We start from the raw sequence: 20,207 nt of genomic DNA, 5'->3' as shown, positions 1-20,207 counted from the left end.
CAAAGTTTCACAGCAATTTACAAAATGATATTAAGAACTATATTAGTACCCAAGGCTGTTTGTTTCAATGAGCTAGAGGCTCCAGTCCCTTGTACTATAATTTAGCAAGTCCTAAATAAAAATGATTTGGATTTTGCCTTTAAAAAAACCAAAAAGGGTTCATTGTTATGAGCCCATTCTATGAAGGAGGGAGGAGAGCAACTTTCCTTAAAAGCAAAACTATGGAGATGACCCAGAACCCGCATATGGATTATTCCTGTAGGCTCTTACACTATTCTCCAAAGGCTAAATGGAAAAGGGACATGGCAAGTCCTTGACTCAATATTTATTTTATCATGTTTTATCTTTCATTCCAGGCGGGTTAAATAATAGAACAAATTAAAACACATCAATCTAATCACATCAATCACAGAGCCAGTTCGGTGTAGTGGTTAAGAGTGGAGGACTCTAATCTGGAGAACCAGGTTTGATTCCCCACTCCTCCACATGCAGCTGCTGGATGAGCTTGGGTCAGTCACAGTTCTCAGAGCTATCCTCTCAAGAGCAGTACTCAAAGAGCTCTCTCAGCCCCACCTACCTCACAAGGTGTCTGTTATGAGGAGAGGAAGAGAAGAAGATTGAAAACTGCTGTAAGACTCTGAGTAAAGTCTTGAATCCAATCTCTTCTTCTAATTCACATCACCATTAAAACACCAAAGGCTTGTCCAAAAAGTTTCATTGTCCAGAAGAATCACAATATACATTTATCTAAAAATGTCCTCCTATAGAGGACTTGCAGAATACTGCCTGTGACAAAGCCCTCTGTTCCAGAAGATCGGGGCCAAAACAGAAACAACACTTTGCCCAGAATGTCTGAACATGGCAAATGAAGCGTACTCCTTAGAGACTAGTGAGAGGACCTAAATTTTGGATTACAGATACAGGGAGAAGTCATGAAGGTTTTGAAGGCAACAACCAGGCACATAAGTAGCCAGTAAAGCCTTTTTTAAAACCAGTTTAACGTGCATATGGCACCCAGCACCTACTAATAGGCAAACAGCTACATTTTGCATCGTTTCTTAGTTTTCTTCAAGAGCAGTCTCATATTTGGTGTAAAGCAATTTTCCATAGAATGATTTCAGATGAAGGTGAAAGAACATTTGATGAGGCACTGCAAGTTAGTGTAAAAAGGATCTTTGTATTTAAAAATGCATAGGTAATACATAATGCTCTATAAGAGAAAGTATGATATTGGTTTCTTAACGTGGACCCTCTATAGAAAATAAGTTGGTCCAAGGTGAAACAACTTTAGCCCCACATTGAGCAGAATGCAAAGCAAAATGAATACAGGTTGAGTTGGAAGCATTGTTTGACAGAAAGATTAGTTCCTGATGACACCTGAGTTGCATCTAGAAGGGTCAAGATTCATAATCTGCCATCATGAGTTAAAAGGCTCCAAAGTAGAGAGCCTGGGTCAGATCCTACCTGCAACCCTAGAAAGCTGATGATAGTTAGGGAAGATAGCGTTTGGAAGGATGAACCAATAGTCTGATTCAGTAAAAGGCAGCTTAATAAACCTACTGCATTTCATTCTCTAGGACAATGCATTGCCACAATATAGATGCACATATCAAATACAACTATTTTTGAAGTGGGTTTTTTTTCCCCATACCACTTCCTTCTCCTCAAAACAACCAGGGTGTTACCCAAGAGATTTTACATACATGAGAGATGTAAACAGTGATTTTGCTGTAGAAGTACAAAAGCAAGATTTATAATAAAAAGGAATCCAACTTTTTTTGAATGTTTTCAAAGGCATCTTTTCCCAGATAGTCAATGTGGCCTTCCTCCCACTTTCTTCGTTGATCTTCTGCACTTGGTCGTTCTGGTTCTGGTTTAATAGAAAGGTCTGAAACAGAGCCAGTAATCTCTTCCTATAAAAATTAACAAAAAAGGGAGGCTCAGAAGCTCAGCTTGTATTACTTTAATTGATGTACTAACCAAGCTAGAAAGCCAGTTTCTATATTTTAATAACACAAGCACTGAATTTTCAGTTCTCTGAACAACTTGCATGTACGTATTACAAAGAAGAGGACTGTAGCATAGGAAGGTAAATGCATGAATTAAGTGCCTTATGGGAAAGTAATTAAGCCATAATTTTGGTTCCAGACTTCAAAATATCTCACTAACATTACAATCCTGGTCATACCTTATTGAACATGAGAAGGGCCCTGCTGGATCAGACCAATAGTCCATCTAGTCCAGCATCCTGTTTCACACAGTTGGCCAACAACAGGGCATAGAGTCCGAGGCCTACCTTTGATGTTGCCTCCTGGCTCTGAGGTTTATAGGATTAGTGCCTTTGAATTCCCTTAGTCACCATAGCTAGTAGCCATTGATAGACTTAACCTCTATGAATCTATCTAATCGCCTTTTAAAGCTGGACATTATTATATCATCTGGCAGCAAATTCCACATTTTAATCATTCTCTGTGTTAAGTAGTATTTCTTTCTATCCATCCTGAACCTACTTCCCATCAGTTTCATTGAATGCCCTAAACTTCTAGTATTTTGGGAGAGGGAGAAAAGTTCTCTTTGTCAACTCTCTCCATGCCATGCATAATTTTATAAACCTCTATCATGACCTCCTAGTTGTCTCTTTTCTGAATGGAAAAGCCCAAACGTTTCAGCTTTTCTTCATAGGGAAGGTGCCCCAACCATCTTGGTTGCCCTCCTCTGTATTTTTTCCAGCTCTACAATGTCCTTTTAGAGTCATGGTGACCAGAACTGTACGCAGTATTCCAAATGAGGTTGCACCATAGATCTATATTGGGGCATTACAATATCAGTCATTTTATTCTCAATCCCTTTCCTTATCCTCAACAGAGTTTCTTTTTCACCGCTGCAGCACACTGGGTTGACACTTTCATTCAGCAACTCCAAGATCTTTTTCCCTCTCGGTCTCATCAAGTTCAGACACCATTAGCCTATACTTGAAGTGGGGATTTTTGAAGTTGGGATTTTTTTTGGAATTGTATCTCAGAGAGATCATATCATATTAATATATCTAATTAAACATGGCCAAATATGTGTATACTTAAATCTTTCTTATCTCAAAGAACCTCGATTGAAATGCTTTCTTCTCTTCTGATGTCACATGTGAGAGGAGGAGTTTTGCAAATTCCAAACTATAATATTTGCAAGGGAGGGGTTGCCTTGCAGTTTTGCATCCCAAAAATCAAGACTGCTCCATCCTAAAAGAAGGTAATTTCTCTTACCTGGGCATTCTCTTTTTCACAGGTGCCAAAGTAGAATGTCCCACCCATCTACAAAAAAGGAAAAATATAATGAGGTGTCTCTCAATAGAAAATAGAGAAATCAGAAAGGCTATGTTAATTGGGGGGACTACAGTTATGGAGATGACTTCTATTTTCTTGAGCAGAAGCTGTATAACCTTAACCCAGTTCCAATTTGTTAGTCTTCCCCTTTAGGGCAAGGTTTGTATCCTGTCTCAGGCTCATCAAGTCCTTACGGTAGAATAAGCTGTCTGCCAAGGAACCAGACTCAATGTCCATGGACCTTGAAGCAACCCCTTCCTTTTGGTGCCACCTGCAAGATGATACTGCCAGCAAACAAGAGCAGGTACTTTGCCTATATCTAAAACTGTTTCATGTCAGCATCAATGAGGCTGGGAATTTACAAAACATAGATGTCATATCCTCATCATTCTGAAAATGGAACAAAATGAACAGACTGTTGTTATATAATTGATATTTAAAAAAAATATGAGTCAATATAGATTATATTTTTTAAAACAGCTCCAGATTAAATGCAGATAAACACTGGGACTAAAAGTTTCTCAGAATGAAGTATGCTTACTCTTTCTACAGTGTGCTGAAGGACAGGCTGGACAGCTGGCAGTGTGGATGACTGGCTGGGTTCAGCAACTGTGATATCATGACTGCCCTCCACTTTTTGTATAAGCTGCTGAAAAATAAAGCCACAGTTTTAAGTCTGGTTACTAATTTATCTTATTCCATATTCTGGTAAGAAGGAGAGATGATCAGTTTTTGCTTTTAACGCAAATTAAAGCCTCCAATTGCTAAGCACATAAGCTTTTGATGTGTTTTACTTCAAGGTTAAAATAGCCTTCAGATTTCAGTTGAAATTCACCTAATTGATCTAGATGTTACAATAGATAAGAGTACTGTGACTATGCCATGATTTCAGGTTAAGTACACTTGGGGCTCCAGATAAAGGATCCTTTAAAATATGTTTAGCAACTGAGAGGGGACACCTTTCAAAGTGGATTTCTATAGAAACACATGCCTATGTGATCAAAAGAACATGCTTTTGTATGAATGTGTGTAATTAGGATTAGACAGCATGCGAATGGATGATGTCCACTACTCTCTAGACAGGAGACACTAATTTCAAGGCCTTGGGATGGCTTTGGACAAGAGAACACACAAAGCCTTTCACCAGGCTTCTGCATTTGGTCAACAGTCCACAGATATGTCTATTTCCCCAAGGAAGATGCAGGTTCTCTGGATAATATGGTGTATCCTTGTAAGATGTTCACTCAGTCCTAGTCTCCCTCTTAGCCAAAGCCACCCAATTTTAACACAAAGTATTTTTAGTGAGATATTACATCAGTCCTAATTCAATAGCATTTCTTTGGTAGGGGAATTCAATATTTTATTTACTAGATTTTTAAAAGCAGATATTTGCATATGAGGTACGGTTGAAGACAAGTGGACAAAGCTTTTGATTAACCCAATTTGTAGTCTCCAAATACAGAGTAATGTAACTTTTGAAAGATTTCTAATTCATGCTTCCATTCCCAATTAGCAGAAAGAGTGAAATAAAATTAAAAACTTACATCATTGGCAGAGAATTCATTACTTAAATCTACAATAGTTTCTATTACATTTTCTGTATTCACTGATGTAGGTAAAAGACAGCTAGAGACAAGAGATCCTTCTTCAAATTCAGTTTGATTTTCACTCAAGTCCAGCTAACAAAAAATAATAGGTGTTGTATCAGCAAAAATACTTTTTTTTTTAACTAGAGATCACATTTTATTTCAAATTGCAAACACTTTATTCTGGCAGATTTTACTGTATATGCACATGTACTCCCAAACACAACTCTAGAAAAAATGCTATTTGTGGAAGACTACTTAGGCTAGAATGTGACCAGGAAACACATCTGAGCTCTAGCCCCATCTGAAGCTATGGTGTGTTGATAGGCATGTTGTATCTGAAGAAGTGTGCATGCACACATAAGCTTATACCTTGAATAAAACTTTGTTGGTCTCAGGGCTTTTCTTGTAGCAGGAACTCCATTGCATATTAAGCCACACACCCCTGATGTAGCTTGCAGGGCTCTTAGTACAGGGCCTACTGTAAACTCCAGGAGGACTGGCTACATCAGGGGGATGTGGCCTAATATGCAAAGGAGTTCCTGCTACAAAAAAAGCCCTGGTTGATCTTAAAGGTGTCGCTGGACTCAAACCTTGTTCTGCTGCTTCAGACCAACATGGATACCTGAATCTCTCTGCAAAATAGTGAGTACCGCTGAAATACATATGGTTCTATTCTTTGTTAATCCACAGCAATATTTGAGATGTAACCTAACAAACTAATCACTGCAGATGATAAATTCACACTACATTCCTATGTGGTATCTGTACACTTTAACAGTCCCTATGCTATTTTCCAAATAAAAACCTAATAATTATGTATCATGTACTTAAAACACTAGATGCTGTATATGGACATTACTGCCTGCACTGACTAGACTTACAGCTTAATCAGCCACAATGCATGAAGATCACAGACTATGGAAGGGAACAAAAACTAAAGCTTTTTCAAAACATCGTATTACCTCTTCTTTCTGGAGCTCTGATTCATGCGATTCCTGAATTTTTTCCAATAAGGGTAATATACTGGAACTATGTATTTCCCACCAAAGTTCAAGAAAAGAACGCTGACTTTCAGATACTGATGTCGAGCCATCCTCTGTAACAGTTTTTGTCTGAAGATTGTAATTGTAGCTCCATGGCTTTGCTGATCCCGAGAAATGGACTACCTTCGCATCTTTGCCAAAACTGTGATGAGAATACAAGTTTTTTTTTTTAAAAAAAGGTTATTTTAGGCTTATATTAAGTACCATTTTAAAATGCTGAGCAGCCTGACTAACACAGCTTAACCCGGGCTCATCAGAGTTTAGAAGCTAAGCAGGGTCTGCCGGGGTTAGTATTTGGAATGGGAGATTACCAAGGAGACCAGGATGGTTTTTCAGAGGAAGCCAATTGCAAATTACCTCTGCTAATCTCTTGCCTTTAAAACCCACAGGGACTTGACGGCACTGAATTAATTATTATTAAAATGCTGATGCAAAATGTTTAATCCATGCTATGGCATCATGAAAAGTCATTAGCGTCAGGGCATGATCTAACCAATGCATGTAGGGCAGAGCACAAAGTGTCATCCAGGGGATGGAAAGGTCATGCCCACTTTGTTAACTATGCATGCTTGCGCCACCTGGATTGCAGCCGTAGACTAATGCAACCACTCACCCAGTGTGTTTCTATACTTACAATCGGAACGCAGGGGCATATGTGTAGAGTGCATTGCTGCTCAGGTTATAGAGAAATGGCAAGTGTTTGCTAATATCCATTATCGCCCAGTCGCTGAAAAATCTGTTTAACAGTCCCTGATCGCCTCCTAAAGAATTGAAAGCAAAAGTGTGCAAACTGTAACACAGGCTAAAGTTAATTATTCAAAGTTATATTTATTCATCATGATGGATCAACAAACCTGCCTCAAAGTTCCCACCTGGAGAAGATGCAAGTTTCAAAACTGAGGCCAAAGATCTCTGCTATCTCATAAACAACTTACAACAACAACAAAACATTTTGTATGACCATCTTTTCTTTACCTCCCTTCCTCCCTTCTTCTACCTGAGTGAACACATGGTTGGCCCTATACTAAGTCAGACTATTAGTCTATCAGGTTCACTATAGCATACTCTGACTGGCAGTGGCTCTCTAAGGTCTCAGGTACAGGGATCTTTTACATCATCTGCGACCTGATCCTTTTAACTGCTGAGGACTGAACACAAGACTTTCAGTGTGCAGAATAAGCGCTCTACCCTGTGCCATGGCAGCATTTTGAAAAAGTCACACGGAGATACCCTGGGAAGCACAATGCTCATGTACATTGCAGCTGTGATTGTATCACACCGCGCCACGACCCCACACGTCCATACCAGCTCCACTAAACTGAATAAAAAATCACAGAATCATAGAATCACAAAGTTGGAAGGGACCATACAGACCATCCAGTCCAACCCCCGCTCCATGCAGAATCAGCCTAAAGCATCTCTGACAAATAATCATCCAGCTGCATTTTGAAGACTGCCAATGAAGAGCAACTCACCACCTTCCTAGGCAGTTGGTTCCACCTTTGAACTACTCTGACCATTAAAAATATTTTCCTAATATCCAGCCAGTACTTTTTGACTTGTATAAAGGATTCCATCTAGCTCAAAGGGTGAGAAACAAGGCCATGAATGTACAATCTACTCCAAAGAGTTTTCCCCAGGAAACTTCACATACAAATTAAGCACCTTTTGCCACTTGGCCGCTGGCAAAAAACTAGCAAGGAGGTGAAGCAGTGCATGCAAGCCAGAGTGTAGGGCCCCTGATAGGACTTCAGGTGTGTGCATGATACACCTTGACAAATTCACAATCTACTCAGCGTGACAGCTGTAAGCAGTTTAGAGCTATACATTGCAGTACAACCATGTCAGGTAACAGGGTTCATAGCCCCATCCAGATATATTGCATGGTCTAAAACTCATACCAAACTATGAGCATTTTCACACTGATTGTATATAGTATAGATGGTTGTAAGCAGTATGTTAATTTCAAACAAGAACTTTTCAAACAAAATTTACCAAAATAAATACCTTCCATTTATTTGGAGAATTTTTTTTCTCACTAATAATAATAATAATAATAATAAATTTTATTTATATCCCGCCCTCCCCGCCTAGGCAGGCTCAGGGCGGCTGACAAGAGTTCGATAAAATTATACAATATAAAATATACAATATAAGGTAATTTAAAACAACATTTAAGTTATACATTGATTTAAAACAACAATCTAAAACCAGTTCCAAATGTCTGGATCATTCCATAGTTTAAACGGCGGTGATCTTCCTGATGTTATCTGTACACTTGTATTATGGCAGGGGTCACTAGATAAATAGTTGGTAATTAAACAGCCATCCTATCAAGTTCTACAAACGCCTGCTTGAAAAGGATGGTCTTACAGGCCCTGCGGAATTGGTCCAAATTCCGCAGGGCCCGTACCTCCTCCGGAAGTTGATTCCAAAGGCACGGGGCTATAACAGAGAAGGCCCGTGCCCGTGTACTCTGTAATTTCGCCTCCTTTGGCCCAGGGATAGTCAGCGTGTTCTTCCCTGCCGACCTCAGTGCTCTTTGGGGCTCATATGGGGAGAGACGGTCCCTCAGGTAGGCAGGTCCTCGGCCATATAGGGCTTTAAAGGTAATAACCAGCACTTTGTATCGGACCCGGTATGTAACTGGCAGCCAGTGCAGTTCACGCAGCCCCGGCTGTATATGCTCCCATTTCGGGAGTCCCAATAACAGCCTGGCCGCTGCGTTCTGCACTAGCTGCAGCTTCCGGGTTCGACACAAAGGCAGCCCCATGTAGAGGGCATTGCAGTAGTCTAGTCTTGAGGTGACCGTCGCATGGATCACTGTTGCCAGGTCCCGGCGCTCCAGGAAAGGAGCCAGCTGCCTTGCCCGCTTCAGGTGGAAGAATGCCGACTTGGCAGTGGCCGCTACCTGGGCCTCCATTGATAGTGAAGGCTCCAGTAGGACTCCCAGGCTCTTGACCCGGCCCGCCGCCTTCAACGGCGCACCGTCAAAAACCGGGAGAGGTATTTCCCTTCCCAGAGCGCCGCGCCCCACGCAAAGGACCTCTGTCTTCGTCGGGTTCAGCTTCAACCCACTCAGCCTAAGCCAAGTTGCCACGGCCTGCAGTGCCCGGTCTAAGTTCACTGGAACGCAGTCAGGCCGGCCATCCATTAGCAGATAGAGCTGGGTGTCATCCGCATATTGATGACAGCCCAGTCCAAAACTCCGGGCAATCTGGGCAAGGGGGCGCATGTAGATGTTAAATAACATCGGGGAGAGAACTGCTCCCTGAGGCACCCCACAATCTAGTGTGCGCCTCCGGGAAAGCTCACCCCCGATTGCCACCCTTTGTCCCCGACCTTTGAGGAAGGAGGAGAGCCATTGTAAGGCCAGCCCCCTGACCCCTATGTCGGCGAGGCGGCGGGTCAGTAGCCGGTGGTCGACCGTGTCGAACGCTGCCGACAGGTCTAACAGCATCAGCACCGCCACGCCTCCTCGATCCAGTTGCCGGTGGAGGTCATCTGCCAAGGCGACCAGCACTGTCTCCGTCCCGTGGCCCGGGCGAAAGCCGGACTGGCAAGGGTCTAGGACGGAAGCGTCATCCAGAAAACCCTGTAGTTGCAGCGCCACTGCCCTCTCAATAATTTTACCTAAAAACGGTAAATTAGAAACCGGTCGGTAATTTGCCAATTCGGCCGGATCTGCTGTGCATTTTTTCAAGAGGGGGCGGACCAAAGCCTCTTTCAGAGGTGATGGGAAACGCCCCTCCGAGAGGGATCTATTTATTATGTCCCGTAAAGGACATCTAAGCTCCCTCTGGCAAGCTTTAATCAACCAGGAGGGGCAAGGGTCTAAATCGCAAGTTGTTGGGCGCGCAACAGAGAGAATTCCATCGACTTCCTCCAGGCTGAGCGGGTCAAACCGACCCAACTCCAAACCCGAAGACAGGCGCGGAGCCTCAAGTTCCCGTACTGCATCCAATGTGATAGGCAGGTCTTGGCGGAGCGACGTGATTTTATCTGCAAAATATTTCGCAAAAGCCTCACAGCCAATCTCTAATTCCCTAACATTTGGTTTGCCTTGAGGCAATGTAGTAAGATCTCCAATTATTCTAAATAATTGTGCCGGGCGCGAATCTGCAGATGCAATCTTGGCTGCAAAGTAATCTTTCTTTGCAGCCTTGACTGCCATCTCATAAGACTTCATAAACGTTCTATAAGATGTTCTCGTCGCTTCGTCCCGAGTATGCCGCCACTGCCTCTCTAGTCGTCTGAGCCCCTGTTTCAGCCGGCGTAGCTCCAGGGTATACCATGGGGCCAGCCTCCTGCGAGGGCGCAGAGGACGTCGAGGTGCGATCTCGTCGATGGCCCTGGTCAGCCGGCCTTGCCAGGCCTCCACCAGGTCATCGAGGGAATCGCCAGGGGGCCAGGGATCCCCTAGTGCCATTTGGAACCGTTCCGGGTCCATCAGGCTCCGGGGGCGAGCCAAAATAGGCTCTCCGCCCATACAGGTCTAAATACACAAAGATGGCAAGCTAGGTTGTATTTCAACAAACAATAGATGTCTTTCTATATTTAGAATGAGATGCATCAAAACGAGAGCAGGAGTAAAAAATATTCAAGAAAAATGAAAGAACATGTTTAAGCATCTGTTGAATCTCCCACTAATGCAAGATTATTCCAGGGTTTGGGGACACCTGGCAGGATGCTGCCAATGGGTGATGGAAGCAACTCCCCACTTCATGGGATCTGAACTTGGCTCCAGAAAGGCAACACCTCCCATGGAAGACATTTTGTGGGGGCACCTGTTCCCAAAATTCCAAAAGTGCACTCAGGTTCAGTAAGATTGGAAGGCCCTGTACTAATCTTTGAAAGGACAACAGTGGAGCTGTACACATAAGCTACCATTGAAAAGCAGCTAATTGTTTCATTTTTGTACAGCCTAGCTCCACATCAGTATCTGGGGGAAATTTTCTTACGGTATTGTCAATATTCCAAAGTTGACATCCCCCCAAAGCACTCCACAACACAAGCCTTACTTAAACAAGAAGCAGGTCTGATAAAACTTACCATCAAAGCTACCGCACTCATTTGCAAACTGCAGGAGGAGGCCAAAGGTTTTTAAAGAAGGACGGAAAACAAAGACACCACTGTTAAAGCAGTCTGGCCAGCCAGAATCAGGAGCAGCTGACAGTTCTTCCCGATCAAACAGCTCATCAACATTGCACAGTACCTATGGTGGACATGAGAAATTTGATTTACAAGACTCAGATCTGAATGATCCAGGCTAGCCTGATCTCATCAGAAGCTAAGCAGGACTGGCTCTGGTTAATACTTGGATGGGAGAGCACCACAGACATTTCGGGTTGGTATGCAAAGGCAAGCAACGACAAACCCACCTCTGAACATCTCTTGCTTTAAAAACCCCACAAGATTGAAGAAGAAGAAGAATTGTGGATTTATACCCCACCTTTTTTGAGCAGACTTCAGAGGATGGTAGAAGACAGGAGGGCCTGGCATGACTTTGTTCATGGGGTCGTAGAGTCAGACTCGACTGTGCGACTGAACAACAAACCCCACCCTTCTCTCTGAATCAGAGATTCAGAGCGGCTTACAATCTCCTTTATCTTCTCTCCCCACAACAGACATCCTGTGAGGTGAGTGGGGCTAAGAGGGTACTCACAGCAGCTGCCCTTTCAAGGACAACCTTTGTGATAGCTATGGCTAATCCAAGGCCATTCTAGCAGGTGCAAGTGGAGGAGTGGGGAATCAAACCCGGTTCACCCAGATTAGAGTCCACACACTTGACCACTACACCAAACTGGCCATAAGTCAACTACAATGATGGCACTTTCCACCAAGGAGGACATGAGATATCTGTACTGTGGGGGTGCATTTTCATCGAAGCTGCACATCAACCATTGAATTTTTACTTCTTTCTGTCTCAGTTACAGAATCAGAACATTCTTTGGATGAGCATTTCTACAGCTGCTGTACTATACTCTGCAGTTTATGGTTAAAATTTGTCCCTGTGGCAGTGGGGGGGAGGTTTATTCATGAAGGTGTGCAGATGTGCATAACATGAGTGCTGGGAATGATGCATGAAGTGACTTCCCCAACTTTACCATAAGTCTCATGACAATCAACAAACAAAACCTGGAACATTTTACAAAAATTGATCAAAGCTTTCTGGCATCACTGTTCTTACCAAAGTGTCTGCATCCATAAAGACACATTTGTTATATTGAGTAAGTGTCCAACAATGAAGCTTGGTAAAGGTTACACCCAGTTCTGGCCTATTCAAGAGAACCAAGCGCACTGTGTCTTTGCTATCGATTTCGTCCACATCAACCACAGTGTCAAATACATTGCTGAGGACAGCTCTGGAAAAACACAAGATTGAGAGCCTTTAGAGTCCTTCTTTTCTCATTAACAAAGTTTCTATTATTTAAAAATTTTAGCCACTGGAATCAGTAATAAGTGTCATTCATTTGAAAGGTTTAGAAAAAGCACGAGGGAAACAAACACTGAGAAAAGCTTGATTTCCTCAGAGAGACCACTTCCAATATGCATTGATAATCTACAAAACTGATCATCCATCATGAGAATTTCTGAGATCCATTTAACTTCAAATAGTCTATTCAACAGTGACAGTACTTTGGGGATGTTAACTTTGGAATACTGACACTGGTAGAGCAGAGGTCCATCGGTGGCTATTAGCCACAGGGTATTGATGACTGGGGAAGGCAATGGCAAGGAAAAGGAAAGGTCCTCTGTGCAAGCACCAGTCGTTTCCAACTCTGGGGTGACGTTGCTTTCACGTTTTCATGGCAGACTTTTTACGGGGTGGTTTGCCATTGCCTTCACCAGTCATCTACACTTTCCCCCCAGCAAGCTGGGTATTCATTTTACCGACCTTGGAAAGATGGAAGGCTGAGTCAACCTGGAGCTGGCTACCTGAACCAGCTTCCGCTGGGATCAAACTCAGGTCGTCAGCAGAGCTTAGAACTACAGTACTGCAGCTTTAACACTCTGCACCCTGTAAAAAGTCTGCCGTGAAAACGTCGTGAGAGCAACGTCACCCCAGAGTCAAAAACGACTGGTGCTTGCACAGGGGACTACCTTACCTTTTTATTGATGGAACTTTCTGTTTGGGGCAGTGATGCTCTGTATTCTTGATGTTTGGGTAGGGGCAACAGTGTCCTGGCCCCACTAATGGATCTCTTGATGGGACCTATTTTGTTTTGTTTGCCACTGTGTGACACAGAGTGCTGGACTAGATGGGCCATTAGCCTGATCCAACACAGATTCTCTTATGCTAAGATGGAGGATGTTATAGGGATTGTTCTGTGGTAGGAGAAGCCTGACATATGAGAAGAACAGCCAACCCTGCTCAACCAGAAGAAAGGTTTGTCTAGTGCAGCATTCTGTTTCCAACAGCAGTCAATCAGATGCCCATGGTAGCATGAATACCCTGTGCCAATGTTAGCCCCTGGTATTCAGAGGAATACTCTGTCATATCAATCATCTTTTTTCTAAACTAAAATACTTTAGGTTGCATTTAGATATTGTGCCAAACTAAAGTGTTCAATCAAGCTCTGTACATGAGATGAAGAAGGCACAAACACAGTAAACAAGTTGGTGGCAAGAGGCCTGCAACCCTCTATTTAAATTGAATATGTCACTGCACCTGAATGAAATCTGGGGGTTAAAACAAATGAGTTGCTGGGAACTCTAAAGAAAGGGAGATTCAGACCTCCCTTATGTCTCATGTTCCCCTCTGAATGTCTCTAGAGACCTTCCGTCTGCTCCGATGAGATAAACCCATAGGAACTTCTTGGCTTGAGCAAACTATCATTCTGAAGCAAGAGGTTAGGATGGGAATCACAGGGAGCAAGCTAAAGAGGGAATATCCAAAACCTATAGTATGGAAGGTTAGGCATGTTTATTTGAACAAACCCTATACTTAAAAATAAGAATTTGGAACTCACTGCTGAGATTCAAACCCTTTCCAATGTTATTCTGCAGTTAATGCAGCTATGAAGTTATACTGGCCTCTGCTCAGTTCTATCACACAAGAAGTGGTTACAAATACAGGGTCATAACAAGTAGGATACTTTTTAAGAGAGTTAAAACAAGCTTGCTACAAGGAAAAAATAATCCAGTCAGCCACGTGCTATTTAATTACCATGACTAGCTGGGAATCACAATATCAATTCAATATGCTGTAAACCGTTATTTTGCAATCATGTAATTGCATAATTCCCATTTCTACTTCATTGCTCTCATGTTAATTGCATTTGGGAATCTGTTTTTACCTCATTACTCTGGAGACTTGGGGTGTGATTAGTATTGCCAGCATTCTGGATGTCCTGTGGCTCCTCAAGGACTGCCCAAGAACCAGAGCTCCATGGCAGTAAGCATCATTAGTACCAAGGGTCACAAAGGCCTGGTCAGTCACTGCAAGCAAACATCCAGAACAATTACTTAAATGCAATGCAAAGAGGGTTAGCTGGGCAGCTTGTTACTTAATCTTGCTAGACAGGCAGGCTGCACTTTCAGTTAAGAGCCTGTGGACTCCCATAAGAAGTTCTTTTGCTTCTTAAAATCCCCGAAGAAGGACCAAGTTTGATACTGTGGGATCTACCAAAAGTGAAATGGTAGGATCCTCAAACAGCAGATGTGTATGAATGCAGATAGTCACCAGGAGTTGGTCTCACTAGTTGAACTCATTTGTTGTGAGGGTCGGATCTGATAAATGAGACCCTTATCAGGCCAGGCCGTGTGTGTCATAAAATGTAATGCCAGGTAGCAGAGATATAAACTTTATAAAGGACACAAACACAATTAAATATTTTTTAAAAAACTTAAAATAAAATATGCTTAAAACATTAGCACTCGTTGGTCTTAAAGGTGCTTTCTTTGTATCTTCCCATAGGATCTAGGGAACTAAGCAAAGGAAACTCTGGTTCATTCCTTCCTTCCCCAGGGGACCAGGAGAGGGAGGAGCCTCAACCAATAGAAGGAAGAGAGGCTTGGCTCAGTAGTTCTACTGTGCTGGCACAGCCTGGCAAGAGAGAGCCTGGCAAATTAAGTTCTCCCTCCCCCCCCTTCCTCCCCAAGAAAGGAGCCTCTGCCAATGGAAAAAATGCTCTGTAGCTCCTGTGTGATTCAGCAAGCCTGGCAAAGCGAGCTGTGATGCAGAAGAAAACAAGAGAGAGGGAGAAGGAAGCAGTCAACAGCCAGTTGCTCAGGGGCCTGATAGGAGCCCTCTAAGGCCTGATTTGGCCCTCAGGCCACATGTTTGACACCCCTGCATAGAGAAACAGTAGTATGAGCTAATTCTTACTAAAACAAACCAACTGTCTCTGTCTATAATTCAGTACCATAGTAATAGTGTTACTTTTTGATAATATGTCCCAAGATCCTGGGCCTGGTACAGCAGTGGAGACATTACAGCCAATGCCAAGCCAATCACCTCTCCAAGCAAGTCTTAGGTCTGAAAGGAATTATCTACAGATGGGGGATGTATATGTATGTAAAGTGCCATCAAGTCACAGCCCACTTCTGGCAACCCCATAGGGTTTTCAAGGCAAGAACTGTTCAGGGGTGGTTTGCCACCGCCTGCCTCTGCATTGTGACCCTGACTTCCTTGGTGGTGTTTCATCCAAATACTAATCAGGGTCAACCATGCCTAGCTTCCAGGATATGACAAGATGGGTTACCTTGGACTATCCAGATCAGGGCCTATAGATGGTACCATACACCAAACAGAATGCAGAAAATATAAAGAAACTTTATCAATGTCTGCTTAAGATGTAACGCAAGCCTAAGGACTTTTCAAAAACCACATTTGGTGGATCCATGAAAATGTTAAAGTTTACTGGAGAAGAGTAATTTCTTTCATTCAGTTAATTACATGGTACATAACTTCTCTGGACCCACTGGTAGTACCTGTCCTGAAATAAGAGATAAGAAAGGAGCCCAAGCTTTTAGTTATGGTAACATTTGCTTCTGCAAAAATAGTCTTGAACAGATTTGGGAAGCAGATACACAAATTCCATCCTGAATGGGAAAGGAAATAATAGAATGCTATCATAATTCATAAAATGGTTCTGGCATCTCTTTTGAGTTTTATCAAAACAAAATCCTTGTAAGTGGCAAAAATAAACCACAGGCACTAAAAAAATGAAAGAAAGAACCCATGCTCAGGCTTTGTTTTTAACAAGTAATATGCATACATCCCACCTGCTGAACTGCCCTCAGTATAATAAAAATTACACCTTGCAAATAAAGTTTTCTACAGATAAAAAAATTAAAAAGAACAGAAGGAGGAGAGGGGGAGAAAAACCTCACTTACCAGGCATCTTTTATGCTGCAACAGAGAGAGGAGTTAGTGTTGAAAAGGGGGAGGGAGAAATTCCTCCAGTGCTCCAGACTTGTTTCTAATAGGCCTGACTGAGTCAACAAATCAACAGATGGGATTTGCCTCTTTCTTTCTTACAGAAGGGGGTAGGCGAATTATACTGCACACATTCTCCTGATTGAAGGCTGGCCAGCTCATCTACAAGTCACTTTGGTCAACACTTCCCTGAGGGGGTTAGGCTGTAGGAAGAAACAAAAAAGATACCTGATATTCTTCATGCCCCAACACCTTTTACTTTAAAATAAATGGGGGAGGGGATCCTAACAATTCCATGTAAAGCCTTTACTAAACAAAGCATGTGTGTTAACACGCACACGCCCCTTCCAGCCATCCCCTTTCACCAGCAAATGGGGTCCAACAAGTAGTTTCATGTTCCCTTCCTCAGATTCCCTAACAAACCATTAACCATTTCATCGCGCCCGCTGCTTTTGCGTCTGTCGAATCCGGCACTGCTCGCTAACATATTTGCAAAAGAAAAGGCAGACAGGCTGCCAGTGGAACACAAGCTACAAGCGACATGGACGCTTTACAGTCTAAGTCAGCATCGATCCAACGGTTCAGGCATATTAATGACGAATTGCAATAATAGTGCCCAACGCATTGTTTTTCTTTCGGGGTTGCATCACCCCCTTCCTCTAGTTATGCTTCGCGTATTTCTGACCCTTGTCAGCCCTGCAATGCAGCTTCCACTGCGAGGGAAACAGGACCTATTTTCCCACTTGTTTCCCACCGCCATACACCCCACCCCCCAACACACACCTTTACAAAGCATGCAAGTCCCTTATGAGGGCAGCCGCGCTCGGAAAGCCACGCCGAGCAGCGCCCTCCATAGGTCCTCTGTCCACCCTTGATGCTCCATACGCAGCTCAACCACAGACCTGCTTCTACAGAGCTGCCGCCAGCAGCCCACAGGGCTAAAGTCAACCTTGGAGGCGCTAGTGCAGAGACGGCGAGGCTCCCCGCTCATTGGCCCGGACGCGGACCCTCCTTCGCCCGCTCTCGCTGCAAGAGCGCCAACGGCGGTAGAGACGCCCTTACGTGCCATTCGCTGGAGGTTGGCTGCTTTCTTGCGTGGAGAAAGGCAGTTTGGACGACAGCTAATCCTCGTAGCACACATTATAGGAGGAAGAAGTATGCTCCGATCAACAATAAGAGGCACTTGCTTAACTTCATTCCTACCACATGGTGTTAAAGGAGGCATCCGCAATGGCGGGGAAGTTTGAACCTATACGGTGGCAATTTATAAGTCCTCCTTTCTCACGACCAAAAGGCATTCATGTAACTTCCAGAACTGAGTCCCAACCTGGTAGAGCCCTGAGCCCTGCTTCATTTTAAAACGGTGGAATATATGGAAGCGCTTCATTCTGCTGAATTGTCACGGGCAAGTGGCTGCTTTAGTTGAAATCTCCCATCCCTTTTGTATCCACGATCAACTTTTTAGGCATACGCTTCTGTTGCATTACTTCGCCCCTCCCAAGTGTTCTGTTGAGTTTTAATTGTTTCACTTTTCCCCTAGTTTTCTCCGTTTAAGGCCAGAATGTTTGAACAATTCAAATGCTAACATCAAAGGTACTAAATTAAAAGATTCTGGGGGGAGGGTGGACTAGGGGAAAGTAGATGCAAAGACAAGACCGTAAAACAAAAATAAGTTGGCTGTAGCTGGACAGCAATTTACAACTCACAATTTACAGCAACCATGACTGCTTTACCAGTTTGGTGAGTTTGTACAATGGGCCATTGGCCTTGCTTCACTTTAAACCCTGGCCCTTAACATTTAAACCATTACCACTCACTGAGTATGCAATATTATCAAATGTCCCTCAAGATACATAAAAAATTAGGACATAAAACAGTATGTCAGCTAAAACAACTTTATTTATATAGGTATTTTTATTATACACGTATATCATAAAAGACCTCAGGTATACATTTGATGAAACCCTTGTTGCCTGATGGCCATCAGCCAGGTCTTGATGGCAATTTACTGTAAAGGCCTGAAGGAAGAATCAAGGACTTTATCTTCAGGGCGGGCTTTGCTGTTGAAAACCCCACTCTTTTGTGGCTGTCAGAAGCTATTGAGTGGGAGAAGAGGCTAGTAGAATCTCTGAGGGCCCCCTCCAAAGTTTGAAGTGCCTCCCAAGATTTGCAGCTTGCACTCTGAGGGAGACATATGATCCTTTCAAGAAACACTGCTCTTAGAGCAAAAATCAGGTGTGGTATTCCAGTAGTTATTATTGCATTGTTTTGTTTTTGTACCTCCCACCTCCAAATAGCATGTGATCACAGGACAGTGATATTTAGGTTTTGCTTCCTATGGATATGAGAGCAACTGAGCTTTTGAAATATTTGCTTTATTTTTAAAACATTTTTTCCTTTATTAAGTGTTCCAGAAGATATTACAAATAAAAAAAACTTTTACAGACAGTAGATAGGTATATATATAGCTTCAAGTTTCGATTTTAAAAACAAAAGTAACGTAAGACATTCAGTTGACCATCATTAGAAGGTAGCATTTGATTGTACATCGAATTCGTAGGAATTATGTCTAAAGCTTTATTTGTCAAGATTTTCTGAGAAAGACACTGCCTTACAAGGTTATTCACCTTCAGGCAACTTCATCTCCTACCATCTGTTTTTCTTTGTGTTCCCAACTGCTCTTTCTTCAGTCTCTCTCACACTTACACACATTTCCATTCTCGCAGTTTAGGGTGGGAGTTACTTTCTCAAAGCTCTGGTAGGTCCTTGAGCACAACAGTAATCTGTAGACTGTCATCTGATAGCTAACTCCCATTGAGAATACATCAGCCCTGTTCAATAACAGTAATACAAAGCACTATTGGTCGTTCTTTTATGTTGAATAATTTTCATGTTACAGGCATATATGTACAGCTGAAAATGTGATACAAACCACACATGTATCCAGGTACTGGTCCCGTTTCATTTGTGAGGTAAACATGCAGTGGCTCTTACAAACAGATGTATGTACATTCACTGTAGCACATGAACAAGGCTATATACAGTAGTAAAGAAATATTAGCATGTTGGGCTCTGGTTTTCACCTGGTGTCTCTAAACTATAGTGACAGACTCATTTGCACTCATCAGGCAGCAAATTTGCAACACTATATTTATCCCAAAGGCAAAGAAATGTAATTATACATAGCTCCAATACTACAGAAAACATAAGCATCTTTGTCATCTAAATCATAGATAAGTAAGAGAAGACACTGGGTGATTCCATGGCGATTAGGTTGCCGGTTGGTTCAGTTATGCTTACAGCTGAGGTTCCAAATAGCATAGGCTACTGTGGTTTCCCCCCACTATTCTTAATATGTTATTATTATATTATTAATATATAATATATTACCTATAGTTTCTTTTCATACAAGATGCAGATTGCATCTGCTGTCTGGGGCTGTGGTGATGCTGCAATGATTCTTCACCCCTCTGGAATGCCACAATACTACAAGCCTGTTTTTATTGCAGGGGGGCAGGGTCATAGCGGTACTTCAGAAAAACTCAATGCTAGAAGACACACATACCTATATACTACTGTACATGGTTATGTGTGTGTCAACCTGCACCAGAAAAGTGAAATTTGTGTTTTGTATTGTTGCACTTGGAAGAGCAATTCTAAGACTTCCCCTCTAAAACCTTGTATCGTGTTAGTGTCAACGTGAAAACAAGAAATTACTGGTGGGGGTGGGAAGGCAAGCTCACTGTAAAAATGCCCATAGGGAGGTGTTCCTTTCATTCAAGCATAAGGCCTTTCATATACCCATGAAAATCAGCAGCCCAACAGTACCATACCTGAAAAGATGGGGGGCCCCTCCCCACACCAATATAAAAAC

The 20,207-nt window shown here is 42.7% G+C and overlaps 1 protein-coding gene across 2 annotated transcripts; it reads right to left on the bottom strand.

Annotated features, from left to right (window-relative positions):
- Window positions 1-1,717: 1,717 nt before the first annotated feature.
- GYG2 (glycogenin 2) lies at window positions 1,718-17,265 on the bottom strand. Of its 2 annotated transcripts, none has more exons than XM_060233914.1 (11): window positions 17,117-17,265; window positions 16,292-16,536; window positions 14,250-14,391; window positions 12,140-12,314; window positions 11,002-11,164; window positions 6,584-6,710; window positions 5,869-6,091; window positions 4,862-4,996; window positions 3,859-3,966; window positions 3,258-3,305; window positions 1,718-1,913 (listed from the first exon to the last, which is right to left on the bottom strand). In XM_060233914.1, the coding sequence occupies exons 2-11, from the start codon at window positions 16,296-16,298 to the stop codon at window positions 1,752-1,754; spliced, it is 1,290 nt and encodes a 429-aa protein (XP_060089897.1). In that variant the 5' UTR covers window positions 16,299-16,536; window positions 17,117-17,265; the 3' UTR covers window positions 1,718-1,751. The 2 variants fall into 2 exon arrangements, with proteins under 2 accessions (XP_060089897.1, XP_060089898.1); XM_060233915.1 differs by having other exon boundaries at window positions 3,859-3,963.
- Window positions 17,266-20,207: the final 2,942 nt, after the last annotated feature.

This window comes from Heteronotia binoei, chromosome 3 (assembly GCF_032191835.1).
Source record: "Heteronotia binoei isolate CCM8104 ecotype False Entrance Well chromosome 3, APGP_CSIRO_Hbin_v1, whole genome shotgun sequence".
Lineage (NCBI taxonomy): Eukaryota > Metazoa > Chordata > Lepidosauria > Squamata > Gekkonidae > Heteronotia > Heteronotia binoei.
This window is presented reverse-complemented; position numbering and strand designations above follow the sequence as displayed.

Coding starts and splice junctions, on each gene's coding strand:
- GYG2 (XM_060233914.1), bottom strand. Junction 11,165..12,139: donor TTATGGATGCAGACACTTTG/GTAAGAACAGTG, acceptor TGTCCACCATAG/GTACTGTGCAATGTTGATGA. Junction 3,967..4,861: donor ATGAATTCTCTGCCAATGAT/GTAAGTTTTTAA, acceptor TTTATTTTTCAG/CAGCTTATACAAAAAGTGGA.